We start from the raw sequence: 21,569 nt of genomic DNA, 5'->3' as shown, positions 1-21,569 counted from the left end.
GAAATTTGACATAAAAAATGGGATTAAGAAACAAGTTGCAGACCACGTGTCTTGCCTTGAAAGCAAAGCACTAAAAATGAACCTTTGCAGATTTAGGAAATAGTTGCTAATGAGCAATTACTTGTTATAAAATGATATGCGTTAAGCAATTCATCCGGTAATAATTGTTGTTATAAGTACAAACTTTAACATTAATTACTAGTCACTTAAAATGAAACAGAGAAGTTATGAGAAAAGAAATGAGAGAAAAATAGAATATCAAGTACACACCTCTAACACTCCCTCTAAAGTCACCCAGAACTTTATTAAATTAGAATAAAATAGAAAATATGAGACAAAAATAGAGTCCTCTAATCTTATAGGCACAGACTATTATATAGGTAAAACCAGACATCCTTTCCCTTTCATCTGATGATTTTTCTGTGATGGTTATCCTTCATTAGGGACATTTACTTATATTTTAACAGTCATTTGACTTTAATTCAAAATATTATTCCTGATACGTGGGTCATACATTCTAAAATTATTCACTGCTGTACGTGGGTCATACAAACTACTTGTCCTTAGTATGCTAACATTGTAAACTAGTGCGTGTATGGCGTTATTCCTTCTGGCCTCAATTCAAATCATCAATGAAAGAAAATTCAGCATGGTGCAACATATATTTTTGGAATGAATCATTTTTGTGTTAGTATGTAGTATTCAAATCAAGTACTCAAAAGGAAATTAGACTGGCAAATGATTTCACGGAACGACTAAGGTAATAATAATGCAACCAGGTCTTCGACTACAACTTCCGGTGATTAATAATCAGCCATGATAATTAAAGGAAGATGCATGCATGCATTATGTTTAGATTAATGGAAAAGACTGAAATGGAATGATATGACGTGACGTTAGTTTTCATTCAATTCCATCCAATCTACATTCCCCACACCATAAAAAAATATAAAACTTGGGGAATATAAGATGGAATGGGATGAAACCAACTTATTATTCATTAATCTCCCAAATGAAATGAAGACACTACACCATTTCATCAACAATGTTATAGTGATGTTATTTTATTCCATTTCATCTCTTTTCACTCCATTTCATTCAACGTCACATGAACTTAAAACTCTACTCAATGATTGTATCAGATGAATCTGAAACTCTAAAACACGGTTAGAAATGCAAAATATCTGAATTAAACATAAGAATTTATAGAGTCTAATTAATCCGAGCAATGAATAAACAAAGTTCAAGCATATCTAACAAGCAGGACAAAGAGCAATAAATCCAAAGCCGTGATTGTAGAGAACTTCATAACCAAATAAATAGCAAATGCAGCATGTCATTCTAGAAACAGTATGCTATTTCATTTTGTCCAGAATTGAAAACCTTAAATGGAAGTGGAAAAACACGAGAAGGAGACAGATATATATACCTTCAACCTTACTTGTGCAGGCACGGTTTATAAAATACATTCGTCGAGATACCTTACTCACTCAAATTGACATGTACTAGAGAAATGACCTGTTTTTTTTTTTACCTTTTAATATAAATTTTTAATGATGTGTGATTTCATTGTTGGTTGTGTTCAATAATAATGTATTGAGTATGTGCCTATTAGATTTCACTTTCGTGCATATGATCACTAATGAATCCTAACATGCTTAAAAGTCTTAATTATTTTCTATGCATAAGGATAAAAATGTCATATCAAATAGAACTAAAAATGAAAAGCTAACTTGAAATCACTAAAGAACAACTCTGTTAATTATTAGCCTTAAAAAATATGATTTACAATATTATTATATAAGCATTCTCTTATTTATTTTTTATTCACAATTAGTTTTTTATTGTAATTTAGTAGTTTAAATACCCAAAAATATTTTCTTTATATAGTTGATGTTAGTCATTTCTTTCCTTTTGATAAAAACATTTTTCAAAGAAAAACTAGTAATTACAAAATGTAAAATATTTTTTTATTAGAATTAGATATATATTTAAGTTATATACAAATATTTGAATATATATATTAGTATTTATAACTTTTTAATATTTTTTACATATATATACATATCTAGTAATATATACATATGATTTTTTTAAAATGAGATATACATTAAAAATGCAATAATATATATATATATATATATATATATAGATTGTAAACTCCACCCGTGTTGCATGGGTTATTATGCTAGTACTTTAAAAGATTAAGTACAAATCCAAACAAAACAAACGCGCAATAAAATAAAACAATCCAGTTTCTATTTTTCTAATAAATTCTAACATCTCTATGGCTATACCATATAAAATAAAATGTGCCTCAATTTCTATTTCCCTCAGGTTTAGCATTCCCAGTTAGATGTGGGGATGCATGGAAGCCACACCACTTCCATTCGTGGTACGCATTCCAATCCATGAATATAGCTCAACCAATGAAAACGTGTCATTAAATAAAATATAATAAATTCAGTTATCTTTTTTTTGTTAAAAGGAAGGTATTCATCCAGTTACAGGTCGAGACTAATGTTCAAGACATAAAAATCATCAAAATAAATTATTTTTTTTTCAACAAAATCTTTTTATATACAGATCTAACACCTATATAAAATATCAAATGAATATTAGATTAACCCAGTAATTACTAAAATTGAAATCCACATGACAAGAGACAATATACGACCAAGTTTACTACGGAGTGGCCAAATATAACCGAGGGAAAAATCCTACCCGCATTCTCCCAAGGTTTGCAAAGTTACCCACACGGAGAAAATACCAATCCCAAGGTTGATCAAAGTGATCGATCAAAGGATGGGTAAAGTTCCCTACAAAAAGAATAAAAAATAAGAGTTAATTAATTCTTAAAATTTAAAATATGAAACTGGTCACTAATTGCACTTACTTTATTATAAGATATATTGTCGTTTGTAATTAATTGATAATTGATATGGCAACGTTGCAAGAAGTCCAAAAAAAGCCCCCTGAAGTGCCAACGAAGACGTGATCACCCAGAAACAAAAGCGTTATGACACTGCCCCCTAATTCAGACAACATGTAAATGATTCCAATCCTAGTAGCATGTTTTGCATGCCATGAGTTAGACAAAAGTGAAAATATGCATTAGGTGATTTGCATTTATAAATTAAAAGAATAAGATATTTTATTAATTAGGTACCACACCCAAATTTCCTTTCAAGGGGAATCTCAATGAAGAGCAAGCTCAAGATGTTCATCGGCAACTGAATGACTCCAGTATGCAGCCAAATGTTGGTGAATAGATTCCACCATTGAAGCTCCTTCAATATGTTTTCCCAACTTAGGGTTCCTCCTATCTTGGTCAAACTTTGAAATTCAATAAAATATTAATTTCAAATGAAACATGATGGGCTTTCTTTTTATAGGCAAATAAATTTAGGAAATTTTTAGGGACACCCATTATTTTTGTTGGAACACCCAACAAAACAATGAAAGGACGAAAATACTCTTCACTTTTTCATGGAAATCATATAGATCTACGATCCGTATACTCATATGTATGAGTTTTTTTTAAAATACGGATTGAAAATCCGGATTGGGCCTACGGATTCCCAATGCATACATGGGCAATAGGATTTTTTTATTAACACTCAAACCAATTAAGCTAATAAACACATTATATTATAAACAAATAATGTAGCTATATATAACATTAAAATTTTTTATTTATATTTAATATACATGTAAATTTACATAATAAATTTTGTGATGATTATTTTTTATCTAATAATTAATTTTTTACATATATAAATTATAAATAAAAATCATAGGTTTAATAATTATTTACATATGTAAAAAGTATCAAATTTATTTAATTATCAATTGTTATAAAAAAATATCTAAATACATCATTCAATTAAACATCATGTTTATTTAATTTTTAATCATTATAATAAACATCTAAATACATCATGTTTACTATCACAACAGTATATAAACTGGGTCGTTAAGACCCTACTTTTGTTGGGTTTCAGAAATTTTGTAAACAATTTTTAAAAAACTAGTAATTAAGAGTTGATACTAAATTAAAGACATTTTTGTAAAAATGTATTACTTTATTTTCAAACAATATATATTTTAGAATTTTAGGTGTCTTTTAAGTATAATTTACACCATTAGTGGTTGATTATTAGATTTAATGGGTATTGCTTTTTTTATAATAAAAAATCAATAGTTGATTTTGCATTGTAAAGTACAAGATTATTAAATTTTTAACAGATTTAAAAAATATATTTTATATATTGAAAAGCTCATTGTATAATTTTTTGTCTATTATATATACGAACATTATTTATTTTGTTTATTACGAAAACCAATTTATTACTACAACTCACTTTGGTTTGGATGATGAATTTGATTATTCATTGTTATTCTTATCTTATAAATTAAGACTCATCTCTCCCAATTGTATATTTCAACAATTTATCTGCTTGTCATTATAATTGTATTTTTACACCTTTTTTTTATCATTAGTAAAAGATATATTTAAATGATCTCAATTCATTATCTTTCTTATCTTATAGATTAAGATTCATCTCTTCCAATTGTATATTTCAATAATTTATCTTCTTTTCATTATAAGTGCCTTTTTACACCTCTTTTTTTACCATTAGTAAAAAATATCTTTAAATGATCTCAATTCACTATCTTTATCTTATAAATTAAGATTCATCTCTCCCAACTGTATATTTCAACACTTTATCTTCTTTTCATTATAAGTGCCTTTTTACACCTTTTTTTTACCAATAGTAAAATATATCTTTAAATGATCTCAATTCACTATCTTTCTTATCTTATAAATTAAGATTCATCTCTCCCAATTGTATATTTCAACAATTTATCTTCTTTTCATTATAAGTGCCTTTTTACAACTTTTTTTTTTACCATTAGTAAAAGATATCTTTAAATGATCTCAATTCACTATCTTTCTATTTTTATAATTATTCGTTTAATGTGATAAAAATATATAATTGTTAATACAATTATGTGTTTATTTCATTTAACATATGCTTAAGCCTTTGGCAACCTTAACCATATCATAAGGATTAAATATAGGATAATAATTTTGTGATTTCTGAATGTGTAAGTTGATGATAATTTAGTCATTAAAAGAATAAAAATTCTAATTTAATAATTGAATGTATAAAAATATAACAATCTTAAATTTGTAGGATTATTTTGTCATTAAGTTGTAATATCTAAGAATTAATTTTTATATTTTTAGGACCAAGATGTAAGATTGAGCAATAATTTAATATTAAGTTCACATTTATAAACTAAATCAATTTTATTTTTTTTAGAAACTAAATTATTACTCATTTATATATCCATGGATCAAAATGATTATTTTTACCAAAATTATTTTTAAAACAATAATTTTATAGAGATTAAAATTAAAAAAATATATTACGAAGAAGAAGAGAAAAACGTATTTAAACTCATATATATTTTTATCAGTATTTAAACTCACATCAAACTTTATGGAAAAGTTTATAGAACACATAACTGAAAAATTATATAGAATAAAAAGGAAAAAGGAAAAAGGAAATGCAACCTTTCCCGGTTTCCCCGTGGGACAATAGAAAAGTGACGTTAGAGTAGCAGGGGCAATACGGTCCATTGAAACCCACCCCTTATTCGTATTCCCCACGCATACCCAAACCAAAACAAATACCCCAATCGACCCTACTTTCCCTACGAAAGCAAATTCTTCAATTTAAACACAGAAACAAAATCACCACCTTCAAAGTCTTCTCTCTCGAGAATCATCGAATAAAACTAGGGTTTCCGATCGTCGTCGAGGAGAATGCCGAAGAACAAGGGAAAGGGAGGAAAGAACCGGAAGCGCGGGAAGAACGAGGCGGACGACGAGAAGCGGGAGCTTGTGTTCAAGGAGGACGGCCAGGAGTACGCGCAGGTGCTCCGGATGCTGGGGAACGGCCGCTGCGAGGCGATGTGCATCGACGGCACCAAGCGCCTCTGCCACATCCGCGGCAAGATGCACAAGAAGGTCTGGATCGCCGCCGGCGACATCATCCTCGTCGGCCTCCGCGACTACCAGGACGACAAGGCCGACGTCATCCTCAAGTACATGCCCGACGAGGCCAGGCTCCTCAAGGCCTACGGCGAGCTTCCTGACAGCACCAGGCTCAACGAGGGCATCGGCGCTGGCCTTGATGAGGAGGAGGATGGGGCCGGAAATGATTATATCGAGTTCGAGGATGAGGATATTGATAAGATTTGAAGGAAGAGAAAAAAAAGTTAGGGTTTTGGTTTTGGTTTGTGTTGCTGATGCCTCTTTTTTTGTTTTTGTTTTTGTTTGAGATTATATATGAAATTGTTATGATTTGGTGATGGATTCACTTTATGGTATGTGATGGTGTTGCCTCTGTGTACTGTGGCATATGGATATGGTGAATGAATTTTAATGAAATAAGAGCTGGTTATATGGTGTTATAGTTACTACACTGTTATGTTTGGAGTTTATTGATTCTTTTGTTCTGCTTGTTTATCTGATGAGTTAAGGTCTTTTTGGATAAAATTTCTTCATAAACACCTATAGAAGAAGAAGATATAGGAGAAGAAAAAATAAGACAAGTTTCTCCATAAAATATGGTTTTTAACTTATGCATGAAGTTGATTTCACCATATAGAGACTACTCTCAATTTTCCTTCGTAAATTTTATTTTCCTATAAGTGCTTATGGAGAACATTATCGAGCTTAGAAGCTGTGATTTTAAATTGCAGTCATGGTTGGGTTTCATACAGAATTGCAAACAAATGCAGCTGATGTGGTCACAATTGCAATTGCAAAGACCTTGAAAACCTCTGATGTTGCAACCACAATTTCTTAGGATCCAGGTTCTCTAAAGTGAGCAATCCTCTAAAGCAAGTAATCTCAATAGGTGATGAGAAAATCAATGGTTGGTTTTACATACGTAACAAGTCCTGCATCTTTTTTTTAATTTAGAGGAACCAAATCTCATATTTTTAAGACCTTGGTCTTTGCTTTTGGGGTGTTGAAATTGAGGGTGAAAATCTGATTTTGATCTACTCATCTTTTTCTCTGTATTTTTATTATTATTGAATTGAAAACTGTTTGAATCTGTCCTGGACATTGTCTTTGTTTCCATAAGAAGAAGAAACATACAGGGTCATCAGGAAGTGTGGTTTGAATGTAATTCTTGTGACGGTTTTGGAGTAGTTATGTTTGTGTTGACGGCTATAAATTTGTGAATACTTTTTGCAGTCTTTCATAGTTGCATTATTCTGTCTTGGGAGCAGTGTTGTCACGTAACCGTAATGGCACCGCCATAACGGCGTTATGAACATGTAAAGGTGGATGCCGCAATCCCAGCCGTTATTTGGCGTTTTGTAATGGGTTCCACCATTTCCGATGTAGTTTATTTTATATAGGATCGTTATTAAGGCTTATGATATAGGTGCTTAAATTGATCGAGCAATTCATAATTATACAAACGGCCACAAAAGATTACAATATTCAGGTTAATGTAAGATAAGGGGAAAGCATGATTTGGTCATTCACATCATTGATATCAAGAGGAAAATACAAAGAGACTTGCCGTCATGAATTATTCCTCTAAGCTACGATTGTGCAGCATGATTTTTAGTATCGACAAGCTATACATTATCAGATTCAGCTACAATATAGGAAGAAAGAAAAAAAAAATCGAAGATCCATAGCTTGCTTGCCCACAATAAAGAGTGCTTCTGCCACTTGAAAGAACCTTCTGTTCAAACAAATTTGTGCGTAGAGCTATGGTTAAAATTTGTTTTAACTTTCAAAAGAGACAGGTGACTATTAAAGCTACTACCACGAGGGAAGAAAACAAATGAGCCATAAAATTCCATCTTATAAAAAAAATTGTCAATGACTTGATTTTCTTTAAAATATGAAGTTGCAGTAGCTTCAAAGCAGGATAGAAGGGAAGGCTGCTCTAGCCAATTTTATTGGCAAAATGCGTACTGCTAATTTTACTCTTGTTATTAAAACATATGAGCCCAAGTTAGTTGGTTATGGAACAATGATGGGAGCAATGAGCAAAGGGAATGCTAGATCAACAGAGAGAAAGGAACAAAATTAATTGGAAAGAATAAGCACATGGCGGCTTATCCATTCTGTTATTGTTTCCAAAGTTTAGAGACTCAATAAGTAGACAGCAGAATGTGATAGAAGTGGAGTTTTGTGAGACAAGAATAGAGAATTGAGGAAAGAATGAGCATCTGTCATTAGAGAAGAGATGAACAAGGAGAATACTCATTTACAATGAATGATTCCCTTCTCAAAGTAGTTCTGAGGCTCGTTAGTAATTTCTGCTTACCTTCTCAATTCAATACCCCTTGTCCCCTATTTTACTATGAGTGGAAGAGGAGTGGAAGAGAACTGAAAGGAATAGAATAGAATGAGAAAAAAAAAGGGTGAAATGTGGAGTTGTTAGACAAGGGTCCTTTTTTACTAGTGTCTCCTACCTTTCTCCTAAAGTTGGTCTTCTGCTGCTGCAAGCTAGTTGTACACATCAATGATATCACACTGATATCAGTACTACTAAATATCAGTTTGTATTATTCAATATATTCTGTTTGCATCTGTTTTATACTTGTTTTACCATTACATCTCATCACATAAATTGCTTTAAAGCGGCACAAATTGTATACACAGAAGTGAGAACAGCAACTACAGGTGATTATGGTATGAATCAACCCAAAAATGCCAACATGAAATTTTAAAACTATATAAACCAAAACAAAGTCCAAGCCTTTTGGTGGAATTTTTTTCCTGCCTTGATAGGGCATTTTTAGTTGATTCTATTTAGGATCACTCTTCTAATCAACATTTGTCATTATTTACAACATTTAGTGAATGTTTATCTTACACAAATCACACATTCAAGGGCACATTCAACACGATTTCTGTGAAAGCAAATCAAACACAGCCTTAGCACCCGACTACTGAATCACTTGCACAAGTTTCTAATTTGACATACTGTTGAATTTCTTTAATAATCAATTCCAATAAGTTAAATTTGAAGTTGCTGTCTTAGATGTTAAATATCAGTGCTCAATATTAATCATTCAATATGTTCACTCCAAACAAGCAAACAGCTAAGAGAAATTCCACTCCAGTGTGCTCCACACAAGAAGTTATCATAGGTTTCTTTGAGTATAACATCCTGCAAGATTTTCGTCAGTTGTCAAACATAACTTTTCCTGATCACTAGTCATCTCTTTTTCAATTTTTTTTCACACTGCTTAATTTCACAAAAAATAAACTAGCTCAAACATAACCTGATAACATCAAACACTTCAAAACCTAATCCTTTTTAAATTTTTCATCTAAAAACTAGGTGAAATGAAACAGCAAAACTACCATGTAATGAAATAAAATAAAATCATCATACCATTTATTAGGTAATTCATTCCAATCCATTGTTTAGGAAATAACTGAACAGAGACTGAAATTAGAAAATAATCAGTTAATTTCATCCAACACCTCAAAATGAGGGAAAGGAAAACAAAACCATCATCACATCGCATTTTATTTCATCCAATCTCAAACAATGCGAAGCAGCTTACAGCATTTCATTTCATTTCATCCCCAACCTCTAAACAAATAGTAAGTTAGTTTCATCCCATAGTTCCATTCCACAAACTCTCAAAACAACAAGAACAACAACAAAAACATCAAACTAAATATATTTCATTTTGATCACATTACATCCAATTCCAATCAGTCCAACAACAAACCAATGACATTTGTTATTCCAATCCATTCCATTCAACAGTGGACAAAATTCATAAACACAAAATCACCTAATCTTCTCCTTTCCACTGATCCTATTCGCCGCCTCCCTAACCTGCTCAATGTAACCCTCAATAGGCGGCGTAAGAGTCGCCATAAACCGGTTAACTGGAAAAGGAGCCAAATCAGGAACCAAAGCAGCCTCTCTCAACCCCTCAGGCAAAGCCTCAATAGCCTCCTTCTTCATCCTCAAAAGATTGGACTCCGCAGCCTGTCTCGCTCTATGCTTCCTCATCAAAACCCTACTATACTCCTTCGCCAACCTCCTCCCATCTTCCACCGTCAAATCATACTTCGGCAACTTGTCCACATCCACCAAACCTAAACTCACGTAATCCAACCCAGGTGTCCCAATAATCGTGGGCTTCTCCGAAACCTTAAATTTGTCGTCTTTTCGCTTCATCATGTCGATTTCTCGCTGCCGATCCTTGCTGATGAGACCCAATTTCTCGCGCTCCGCTTCGCGTTCGCGCTCCTTTTGGGTGAGGTGGCGGAGAGGAGTTGGGGCTTGAAGGCATTGTTCGTAGAGGCGCTCGCGTTCTTGGCGCTCACGCGACATAGGTGGGCCTGCGGTCGCGGATCCGGGTTTCTTCGTGGTGATGCGGGAGCGTTTTAGCGCTTGGCCTGCTTTGATCTTCGCTTTGCCCTTTGCGGTGCCGCTCACGGCGCAGCGTTGGATGAGGTGGTACCCGGAGGGGAAAGGTTGCGGCTTTAGGAGGCGGAGCATGGTTCCGGTGATGGGTCGGTGGCGGATTGTGCTCTCGGGGGAAGGTGGTGGTTTTGGAGTGTGGCTTTCTGAGGTAGGGCAAGAGAGAGGAAGAGTGGAGTGATAGTGGGATATGGGCCGGTCCAAAAAGAAAAACCTCAATGGGCTGGCCCAGGAAAGATTCGAGAATTTCAAATCATGGTGGTAGAATAAAAGCATGTGTTTAATTTCCTCCTCAATTTTGGTTTTAGAAACTGTTTTTTAAAATAATTAGCATTTTTATAATTATTTTATTATTATAGAGTAAGATTTTTGTCGTTAATCTGTATAAAAAAATCTGACTGACCATTGTGGTTCTCATCCAAAATTTATTAAATTCTGAAGATTGTTTTGAAAAGAGTAGTACTTTTAAAAACAGAAAAATCAAAGTGATGGATGTAGATTAAGCACATGTGTTGATTCCATTCTCATTTTTTTTTATTTCAAAAGATTGTTTTCTAAGATAATCTTAGACTATTTAACATTTCTCATTCAAAATTTATGAAAGTTTTGAAAATTGTTTACGAAACATATACTTTAAACAAAAAGAGTTTATTGATTTTCCTTTTTCAATTCTACATTGTGCTTTTGTGTTTAGTTGAATTGGGTCGGGTTCAAAAGTGGCCAAACCCATGAATGCCCTGTCAGAGTGTAAGTGACGTAGAACTGTAGAAGTAGTAGATACGCTAATGGGATGTGGATTTTGAAGATAGGGAAGTGGCCAATGAGGGAGTGAAGTTCTTCCACGTGTCAAGTCGTTGGAATCGGTGTCCTAGATTGTCTCATGGTAGTGGATAACAAGTCAATGTAAACAACATGTCCTTCTATTTTTATTTTTTTCTCTAAAAACAATTAAATAAATATCTATTGAATTTGAAGGGAGTATAGGAAAACCAACCAAAGTTCCAAATTTTTTGGTTTGGGGATAGATAGAGTGATACGCGTCACATTTTCATAATAATAAAAAAATGGCAGCGGCGGCGGCAGTGACGGTGCTACTCCCACCTAGGATTCCGACCACCACCAACGTTACCCGCTGCTCTGCTTTGCCTTCTCTCCCTCCTCGCGTCTCCAACACCAAAACCACTTTGTTCTCACCTTCCCTCAACAACTTTTCAGGTACTCTTTCATTTCCTTCTTTCTCTTTTTCCTTGTTTGTTATTTTGCATGTTTGAAAATTTCAATTTTAAAAAAAATTCTAATTTTGAATTATTATAAATTAATATGCATTCTGTTCTTTTTCTATATTTCATTTTCCTTGGGGTTTTAATCTTCAAATTAGCATACATTTTGTGGTTAAGTTGGGTGCGTTAATTCCTATGGATAAAAAAAAAATCTTCGAATTTTCCATTCCTCTTAAATTAAGACATTAAAAGGTGTTAAACTTTGGTGACTCTAAACAATGGGGTGTAAAATTTTCGATTAGATTTTGGTTTGAGTTACTAATGGAGTTGAGTCTAGAGGTTAGTCTTCAATCAAGTGGTGAACCACGTTCAAATTCTTGTTGGGTGAGATGTCAAATTTTAGTTTCAGACCGGCAAAGATCGCTTTCGGCCGAAATGCCTCAGGAAAATGAAAAAGAAAAAAAAATAAATATGAAGAGCCTGTTTGAATAAACATCCCCAGAAACGGTTCTAGGAGAAGAAAGTAAGAAGAAAAAAATGAGTTTCTCCATTGCATAAGCTAAACTTTTAGCTTATGGAGAAGCTCATTTCATTCTTTTCTTCTCCTAGAAGTGTTTATGAATAAGCTCAACCAAACATGTCAAACTAATTGCTTTATTATTTTGTCATAGATAGTATGATTGTTATTAACATTGTTATATTTTTAATTTGAGGCCTTCCAGCACTAATAAGCTGCTGTCCAACTCTTATATCTTGTTTCATTCATGGAATAATGTATGTCTCTCCCCCCTAGTTTCCTCTTATATGAATTTTTCTCCTTTATTTATTTGAAGTTTACTCTTACATTTCTAAAGTGGAAGAGAGGATTAAATGAGAGCTAGGATTGTCTTGTACCTTGTTTCAAGTTTGAACTTATTCCATGTTTTGATCATCTCGACTAAAGCTTTTATTGAAAAAAATAAGGTAAAACTAATTTTCTCCCATAAGCTAAAATTAACTTTATACACTTAAGCTTATACAGAAGCGCTGTCATTTAACTTATTCAAAAGCTGGTTTTAATTGATGTATAGGCTAATTTTAACTTATGTGAGAAACTTTTTTTCTTTAAAAAACAAAGGGGCTTGAGCCCAGAAACAGAAAACTACAGAGATATCAAGTGAGGAGTGGTAACACAATTCATTTTACTTTCTTATTTTCTTTTCCTATAAGTGCTTATTAGGAAGTTTATCCAATTAGAACTTATGTCCAAGGTGGTGCTCATTGTCTTGTGGGGTAACTGAAACACTTCTGAATTTTAAAATTGAGGGTGGTAAACATCTTATGGGGTGGATACACTTTGCCAAGTCCAAAGTTTAATCCAGAAAATTAAACTAGTTTCTGCTATGTGAATGGAGCTATTAATGCTCACCACATTTAATACTTGTCTAAGAGTCTTGTAGTTGTACACTTGGTTAAGCCTTCTGTATCTGTAGTTTTAGTGTGTCCCTGAGTAGTAATATTTTACTGTTTGTTGCATTTTCAATGTTCTATTTATTGAGCTTAGTCAAATTGCTTTTTATATCTTTGTTTTTATTTATTTATTCATCGTTTAGTTGTTTTCTTCTATTTCCACTTTTTCAGTGTCCCGAAAATCTTCTCTGCTTCAGACCAGAGCTTCTTCAGAGGAATCATCCTCAGTAGATGCCAATGAGGTGTTCACAGATTTGAAGGAAAAGGCAAGAAGTTTACTACTTGGCTTATTTCAACAATTTGGTTTATCCTGAACTTCGTTTTAGCAAATCCTCGATCTTGCAATTCTAGTTTCCTCTTTGCCAATCCTTCGTTTACATACTGACTGGTTCAAAGGAGGGGAGGGATTTTCTCCCCCTATTTACTATCCATTCCCCTCCCCTCCAACCAAACAGTATGTTAAGTTTTAACTAAGTGGAAATAATATCCTCCATTTATCATTATCAGTGGGATGCTCTTGAAAACAAGTCCACAGTACTTCTTTATGGTGGAGGGGCTATAGTTGCTATTTGGCTATCGTCAATTCTTGTGAGCGCCATCAACTCAGTTCCCTTGGTAAGCCATCACTCCTGGTGAATATAATTCACTTCTACCATATTATATTATATGCTTGGGTTTTTATATAAAGCTTGGCTAACCAATCTGAAATTATCTTATTTACGTTTCAGCTTCCAAAGATTATGGAGTTGGTAGGGCTTGGATACACTGGATGGTTTGTCTACCGATACCTTCTGTTTAAGGTAAGTAAAATACATCACCAATACTTTACTATTTTAGATTTTAGAATCTAACATGTTTTGTTGTATGGACATAAGTGGTGGTTTTGTGTATATCAAGCTTTGAGATTACATTGGTGTCAATATTTTTGTATTGAATGATCACTTCTTTTGTTCCATGGGATCCACTTACCCTTTTCTACTTCCACAACACATGCCTTATTCGGTGTACATCTTATAAGTAATTTATATGTATTTCTTTCTATACAGTCTAGCAGGAAGGAGCTAGCTACAGACATTGAATCACTGAAGAAGAAAATTACTGGAACTGAATAGAGTGGTGTTAGCAGGTATCAAGTCAAGTTTATCTTCTGAGCACCATTTGTTTTTGTTGTGCTGTTATCCCCTGTATAAGAGTCATATGTATCCCTTGGAGTAGAATAGAATTCCTCTCAACCTGTATTGCCCCTGTAATGAACCCATTTCATTGTTAAAAATAATGTAGCAAATTTTATGTATATGGCTCTGAATGGAAACCATTATCCTTTCACTTCCTCACTGTATAAGAAATTTAAGTCATATATGAGTATAGAACACGGAAATATCATATATCGGACCAATTGCTTCTGTGTCTTGACCATGATAGATTGAAAGATCACCTTGCAATAAGGTAATTAGATCAAAATAATCGGATTGGTTCTGACCTGTGCTTTTCTCTGATATAAACAAACTATTAAATTGTTTTTTGATAAAATAAAATTTAAGCTAAAGTATACTCTCCTCCTTGATATGATAGATGACTAAATTACAGGTTCTTCCCCTTTAACTTCAAAATCCTAATATAACAACTTTGAATGTCATCAACAGTAAATTTTGTACACTATCATCGATTTTAGGACTTAAGAAAATGAAGTTTTAAAACACGTCATTACTTTTGAAATTTTATCCAAAAATTTAACTTCACCTTCTAACTTCTCGAATTTGACAGCAGAGGTTTAAGAATAACTTACCGATAATGTTGAATGTAACAAAGAAAAATTATCTTATTTACCTTCCTCTCCGCTCCGGTAAAGGTGAGTGTAAAGGAAAGGCTGTGTAATTTAAGTATTTATACAGAGAAAAAAGTGTAGCCTACTATATTAAATAACTTATCAAATACTAGTAGTATTTACTATTAGTGGCTGTACACAAATGAAACCATTCTTAGATCACATTAACAAAGTTTTTATACGTGAGCTGGATGTGACTTGGAGTTCGAACGGCCTTTGTCATCATTAGAATGTAGACTTCCTCTTTGGATTGACAAGATTGGTGGTTCTGGCATTTTATTTTAAAGAGCATAATCTGTAATTGTGCTTCTTTTGTTAAAATTTTAAATTTTAAAACTGAAACCTTTAACCTATAGTTTATTTTTGTCAAAATCTCTTCTCTAAATAGTGTAGCATGTTTGGATTTTGACATTTTCCTTCCTTAGACATGGGTTTACATGGGGCAAATCTGCAAATGGAATTTTGTAAAAAAAATGAAATTTTGTTTGTCTGATTGCAAAATTATTTTAGTTCCTTTCTTGCATCTTCGACGTTTCATCAATTTTGGTGTGGATTTTCTTTTAAAGATGAATATTGGACTCAGATCCAAACATACGATGCAGAACATGTTTGAATGAGAGTTGGTAAAATCATTTTTGAATGAAATTAATTTTATAAAATTGATTTTTAAATAAGGTGATTTATGTCTAAATTTTTTTATTATAAAATTTAGTATAATATTTTTTTATCCAACACAAAAATCATTTAAAATTATTTAAATTTGGAATCAATTCAAGATCTAAAATCAATTTGAACTCTTTTAATAGGAAATCAAACATGTAATGTCTTTTACATAATTTGACATGAAAAAAGTGGTTCCAAGATGCAATATTACGTCATAATTCTAATTCGTCCTTACATGCTGTCTTAAATATTAAACCATTCTAGAAATTGGAGTTTTTTTTTAAGGTAAAATTGGAGAGTTTAATATAAGAATTTTGCAAAAACATTTTTTAAAAAAATAGTTTTGTACAAGTTCAACCTCACCACACTAATTACACATTGACAAATGACAACAAAATTAACTTATCATTTAAAACTCACCAACTAAATTGCCACCCCAACGAATCATTTGCCTAAAATAGGCATTGGGGATGCATGACTTCCACCCCTTGTATTGTATGGGATTGCTCCAACTAAGTCCTCGTTGGCACAGTTGATTACCAACTCATTTTTTTTCCCTTTATCCCTTGACCAAAAACTCTAAATAGAATGCAAGAACGGACCAAAAATATGGACCTAAAAAAATACCCTTGTCGTTGAAGAATCTAATAAATAATGACAGGCATTGAATAACAAAATTAACACCACCCCATTAGGCATCACCAACTCTGAAAGGTTCCATGCCCCTTTTCATTTGCTGACCAATGTCATTACAATACAACATCTTAACTCATATTTCATCGCCTCATTAATTTCCCCACAGCCACATACACCTCATTTCTAGGCACAAGAAACTCCAATAGAATCTCCACATACATAACAAGAGTTGAAGAATTCAGACCCTTGTTCTCTTCCCCTTTGGGAACCTAATCATTTGTATAAGGTGGTACAGGTTTAACTTCTCAACCACTTCATTACATCATTATTAAGGAATCTTTATAGTATTCTTCATCTGTGTTATAAGAAACTCTCATTGTAGGAAGAGGGAAGAGAAATAAAGCCAAGTGTTTCAAGGAGATTCTGATCTCTTATATATACCTTCTCAACCAAAGTCTGCCATAGTACTTGGTTAGGGAAGGATTCTGATTGTGAGTTTCATTTCATTAATATTTGTCTCTCTCTATAATCAAATCAGAAGGAAAAAAATCATAGTTTGTGCCTGTAGTGAGAAAACTTGTCCTTCCACTGATGATTAGTGGAAATATTACTGCATGATAGAAGCTTCAATGGGTTTGGTTCATCCATGGATTTCCATGAAAGCCATTGAAGAATTCAGCACTAGAGACAGAAGAAGGCTTCTGGGGTGACATTCATGGGGCTCCATAGATGGTGGCAAGTTACATTGTTAACATTGTCTTTGTTTTTGTCATGTTTGGTAGGTGGCTCACAGTCTTATTACGACCATGAATCATTAGATGACTTTCTTTGCAAACAAGCAAACAAAGAGACAGAAAGGCCTAGAACAGGTGTTGTATACAATGTTTCCCTTCCTTCTAACTTCACAGGCATGGAAGTTTCAGTTGTTAGATTGCACAGATTCTCTTTATGGTCAAGAGGAATGAATTATAGTTTCTTCAGTCTTCCGCCGCGGATTCTACCGCAGCCTAATGAGAAGAGAATAACTATTTTGTTTGAAAACTTGGGCAATTGGTCTTCTCATTATTTCAATGTGCCTAACCACACAATAGTGGCTCCAGTTTTTGGTGTTATGGCTTACAATTCTTCAGAAAAAGTATTGGTAGATGAGAAGATTAACTTTACCACCCATGGTGACCCCATCAGAATTCGGTTTCCGCATGTTGGTCAACATAGGAAAAATGACACACCAATTTGTGCCGAGTTCAGTGCTGGTGAGTTGGTGAAATTCAAAAACATGACTGAGCCATATGTCTGTGAAGTATATAGCCAAGGGCACTACACTCTTGTAGTTCCATCATTTCCTTCCCCAAAAGAACCTAATTCCCGGAGCCATAGCAAGAGATTTACCAAATGGTGGGTGTTGGGATTTGTAATAGGTTTTGTTGGGTTGGTCATATTGGTTTTGATCTTGCTAGCTTTAGTTAAGGAGGCCAAGAAGAGAAGAATAAGAAAAATGGAGAGAAATTCAGAAGGGGGTGAGCTTTTTGATACATTTTGGATAGGAGAAACTAAATTGCCATCAGCTTCAATGCTTAGAACCCAACCAACTCTTGAGAATTAAGATGCCATTCATTAGTAGTTGGTGATCCAGTTTTCTTCCTTTCTCTCTTGTAGTATTTGATTTACTTCATGCAAATGAATAAGTACACAAATTTCGTTTGTTTTGAATTTGATCCTTCTCAACAAAACAATTGTTCAGTACAGCTTAAAACAAATTTAGCATTTATATATTAATATATAAACTTATATAGTCATCATCATAGGTGTCAATAGCACTTTGATGTCACGTTTTGTTTTCACTTAAATTTCTTTATTAGGAATTTATGCACAGATAACGAATTTTTTTTAATTCACAGGTCACACCCTACCACCCCCTTTGTATTCTTCTCTCTTGTCTATATATTTGCACTAGCTGTGCAGGTTGGTTATTAAAAACAAATACAAACAGTGGTTTTGCATTATATGCTGGACGGCAAACTTGGCTCTTCTGAGCATTTACATTTCTTTAATTTTTTTTATTATACCAAATTGGAAGTCCCTGCTTGGCTGCGCTGTAATGCTTCTAGCCATTTAGTTTAATATTACTTAGACAAGAATTTCCTAGGAATTATGAATTTTAAAAGAGGTCTCTTCGACCAAGATTGCCACATCTATTCGCACGAAGTACCAAAGATGTTGCAGCTTGGTTTTTGTCTTTCACGCCCTTAAGTGTTCATAAATTGACAAATATGACAATCATTAGAACTCAAATCTGATGGAATTTTTATTGGAACTCAAATCAAAACATTTTTTTTTTGTGAATACTCAAATAAAAAACATTACAACATATAACAATCTTTCTAGGAAGATAGGACAACTCTGAACCCCAATTAGTTCAGCACTTTCAGAAATTTATCAAAGCTTAACTTGAACTTGTATATGATTTTTGTTTTTCATCAAATTGTAATGCTACCAACAAGTACCATGTTTTTGTTCAAACTATTACACACAAGCATGAAAGTGACACCCCAAAAATCAAAAACATTATTTAACAATATGATGGCTGAGCATTTCAAAATAGTTTAATTGGTAAAGAAGAAAGACCCCTCCCTAGCCGCAAGCATTGGATCAACCAATAGGTTGGAGATCACAATGTTCATGAAGAGGGAAAGGGGGATCAAAAAGAGAACCATTTAGAATGGCATGTGCAACAATCTTGTTCGCTGCTTCCGTGAAATGGATGCCATCCCAGCTCACATAGCTGTGGGGTTCATCACAAGCACTTGCTAGCATATGGCCACACAAAATTTTAGGGTTAAAGTTGTACACACCGCCTCCATACCCACAACATGTTCTGGTACTATACTTTAGTCCTGCTCCAAGAAAACAAATTGAAACCAGAAATCAGCACTACGCATGTGGAATCAGTATGGTTGGTGTATAAATATCAAGTTCATAATAATTAACAATAGCACTTGCAGCATATGGCACTTGGTAATATAATTGATTTCGTGCATAATCACAATCATGTATAAGTAATTTCAATCATTTATGAGAAAATCCACCGTCACGCGTACATGTATGACGAAACATAAATGTATCGAAATATCAATTGTTAATTTTCTCATCAACAATTAAGATTACTTTAGACAATCCTGTAAGAGTGCTAATATTTTTGGTGAATAATGGCTAAAAGGGTGTATGTGTATGACAGTAATTCATAAGGAGCATTCATAAGATCATTGCTAAACTAAACAAGCCAAGGGAAGGTGCTTGTACCATAAAATGTGGGGTGGTGAAAGAGCTCCAAGAGAGCAGAGTTGGTGTCCACGTAAATAAGGGAAGCATCTACTAAACTTTCTCTGGTTAGACTCAATGTATATTTCAACAGTTTGTTATAATCATTTACAGCATTGTTGTAAGAAGCCATGCATCCAAACTCATCATAGTCAGAAGTAGCATGAGGAAGCTCCACCAAGTATCCAGGATAGCATCCCACAGGACCAAGATTGAATACCATAAATCTACGCCCCCCTTGTGCATATAGCTCCTAAAAAGAGAAATTGCATCAGTACAAAAATTGGAAATAAATAAATAAATCATGCTTAATTTTTTTAATTACTATTCTAATGGTGTGAAACTTTCTTGAACTAGTATTAAAAATGCATCATTAAAATAGTCTGACATGTCATACATAATTTGACCTCATATGTTAATAATGTGCCAACCTGAATGAATGAATATACCACGAAAAGTCAAAAATATCGTCTAAAATATGATTACATAACATGCTTGATATAGTCAAACCTTGATAGCAGCATTAATTTGTAAAACGATGTGAGGAAGGGTGCCCCTCACTGCATCAATACCACCAGTGGCTGCTATTTTGGAAGTGAAATCATTTTGGCCAATATAGAACGTGTAAAGGGCCTTTCCAAATATATCCGGTGAAGGAATTTTCGTTCCAGATGATATCCTTGTTCCTGTGTAAGACATGTAGATGTAGGTGAGTACATTATTATTATTATTATTATTATTATTATAAAAACACATTCAAGTTTCTAGTAACATTTTTGTGTACCTGGTTGATGAAATTCATCAACTTTGGCTTTGAATTGCTCCATTTGCCTGAGTTGAACAGAGAGGGAAAATGGACTTAGCCCACTGACAAAGAAGGAAGTTGTGGGCGGAATCACAGTGGAGGCCGAAGATGCAAAGTTAACCCCATGAGTATAGTCCGATCCAATTGACTGCAGATATGGGCTCAAATATGGCAATCCAAGACCCTGAGCTGCATGTTCAACACAAAAATAACATATCAAATATTTAATAGAATCAATAATATATCTATGACAAGCTGAAGGATCTTTACATTTTATTCAATTGTTATTATGTACCATAAGTTTGCTGAATCATCTTAAAAGTCGTAACAACAATGATTTCTAATTAAATTGTGAGCATAAACTTCAAATAGTTCATACACAAATGATGTAAAGAATTTTTACACTGATAATTTATCACATAAATTTATTAACTTTTACCAGACTTTATGATTGATTAGTTTGTGGCGTAATACTACTTTTTATGTTAACAGAGCATAATTAAACTAATAAAGTTTACATTAAGAATAGATGTCTATTAAGCTCTAATAGATAAGTTAAAAATAAGAAACATGCAACTCAAAATGCTATAACAATAGGTCCATTACCGAGAAAATCAACAATGAGCCTTCCATCAGAAGAACGCCCCACTGGTTTTTTGAAGTACGTCATTCCATAGGGACCAGGTTGTGCTGGAAAGCTTGTATGAAACCCACCCGTATCCGAATTTGAATCCCCGAAATTGAAGATTGCCTCAAAATCACACAAGGAATAACTTGAATCAACCAAAGAAGATATCATCACCATACAAATTACTAGGAACTTCGAAAATATGTATAAACTACTGTTGGACACCTTAAGGGTACCCATCATTTTTTTTGTTTTTCACTCTTGATCAAGTGCTTCCAGAGGCTAATGCTGTTAAAGGTAGCAATGAGAGATCCGTATTATATGAACTGCATGCATATTCTGAAGATAAGGCCAAGCACTGAATCAGTTGTTCTAAAGTTGACTAGTTAACAAACGGATTGCTGATAGTTACCTACTATACATATAAAGAGCTAAAAGCTTCCAACATATAAATTCATATGATTCAAGAAATTATTTATCTTTTTACTCAGAACTCTAAAGTTCTGCAAAATCTATTTATGTTGAA

The 21,569-nt window shown here is 33.4% G+C and overlaps 5 protein-coding genes across 5 annotated transcripts; 3 read left to right on the top strand and 2 right to left on the bottom strand.

Annotated features, from left to right (window-relative positions):
- Positions 1–5,689: 5,689 nt before the first annotated feature.
- Positions 5,690–6,495, top strand: LOC114418356 (eukaryotic translation initiation factor 1A-like). The gene has a single exon (XM_028383657.1). The coding sequence runs from the start codon at positions 5,837–5,839 to the stop codon at positions 6,272–6,274; it is 438 nt and encodes a 145-aa protein (XP_028239458.1). The 5' UTR covers positions 5,690–5,836; the 3' UTR covers positions 6,275–6,495.
- Positions 6,496–9,550: 3,055 nt separating this feature from the next.
- LOC114418354 lies at positions 9,551–10,686 on the bottom strand. The gene has a single exon (XM_028383655.1). It carries the CDS (start codon positions 10,575–10,577, stop codon positions 9,858–9,860), a length of 720 nt encoding a protein of 239 aa, XP_028239456.1. The 5' UTR covers positions 10,578–10,686; the 3' UTR covers positions 9,551–9,857.
- A 782-nt stretch (positions 10,687–11,468) lies between these two features.
- On the top strand, positions 11,469–14,551 carry LOC114418355 (protein CURVATURE THYLAKOID 1A, chloroplastic-like). Its single transcript, XM_028383656.1, has 5 exons — positions 11,469–11,714; positions 13,340–13,434; positions 13,676–13,783; positions 13,897–13,968; positions 14,215–14,551. Exons 1-5 carry the CDS (start codon positions 11,564–11,566, stop codon positions 14,278–14,280), a joined length of 492 nt encoding a protein of 163 aa, XP_028239457.1. The 5' UTR covers positions 11,469–11,563; the 3' UTR covers positions 14,281–14,551.
- Positions 14,552–15,946: 1,395 nt separating this feature from the next.
- LOC114418353 lies at positions 15,947–18,002 on the top strand. The gene has a single exon (XM_028383653.1). The coding sequence runs from the start codon at positions 17,008–17,010 to the stop codon at positions 17,893–17,895; it is 888 nt and encodes a 295-aa protein (XP_028239454.1). The 5' UTR covers positions 15,947–17,007; the 3' UTR covers positions 17,896–18,002.
- A 570-nt stretch (positions 18,003–18,572) lies between these two features.
- LOC114418351 (GDSL esterase/lipase At4g01130-like) lies at positions 18,573–21,363 on the bottom strand. Its single transcript, XM_028383651.1, has 5 exons — positions 21,022–21,363; positions 20,395–20,604; positions 20,121–20,296; positions 19,593–19,863; positions 18,573–19,186 (listed from the first exon to the last, which is right to left on the bottom strand). The coding sequence occupies exons 1-5, from the start codon at positions 21,284–21,286 to the stop codon at positions 18,942–18,944; spliced, it is 1,167 nt and encodes a 388-aa protein (XP_028239452.1). The 5' UTR covers positions 21,287–21,363; the 3' UTR covers positions 18,573–18,941.
- Positions 21,364–21,569: the final 206 nt, after the last annotated feature.

Source organism: Glycine soja, chromosome 7 (assembly GCF_004193775.1).
Source record: "Glycine soja cultivar W05 chromosome 7, ASM419377v2, whole genome shotgun sequence".
NCBI classification, from domain to species: Eukaryota; Viridiplantae; Streptophyta; class Magnoliopsida; order Fabales; family Fabaceae; genus Glycine; species Glycine soja.
The sequence above is the reverse complement of the archived record's forward strand: the minus strand, read 5'-3'. Positions and strand labels throughout refer to the sequence as shown.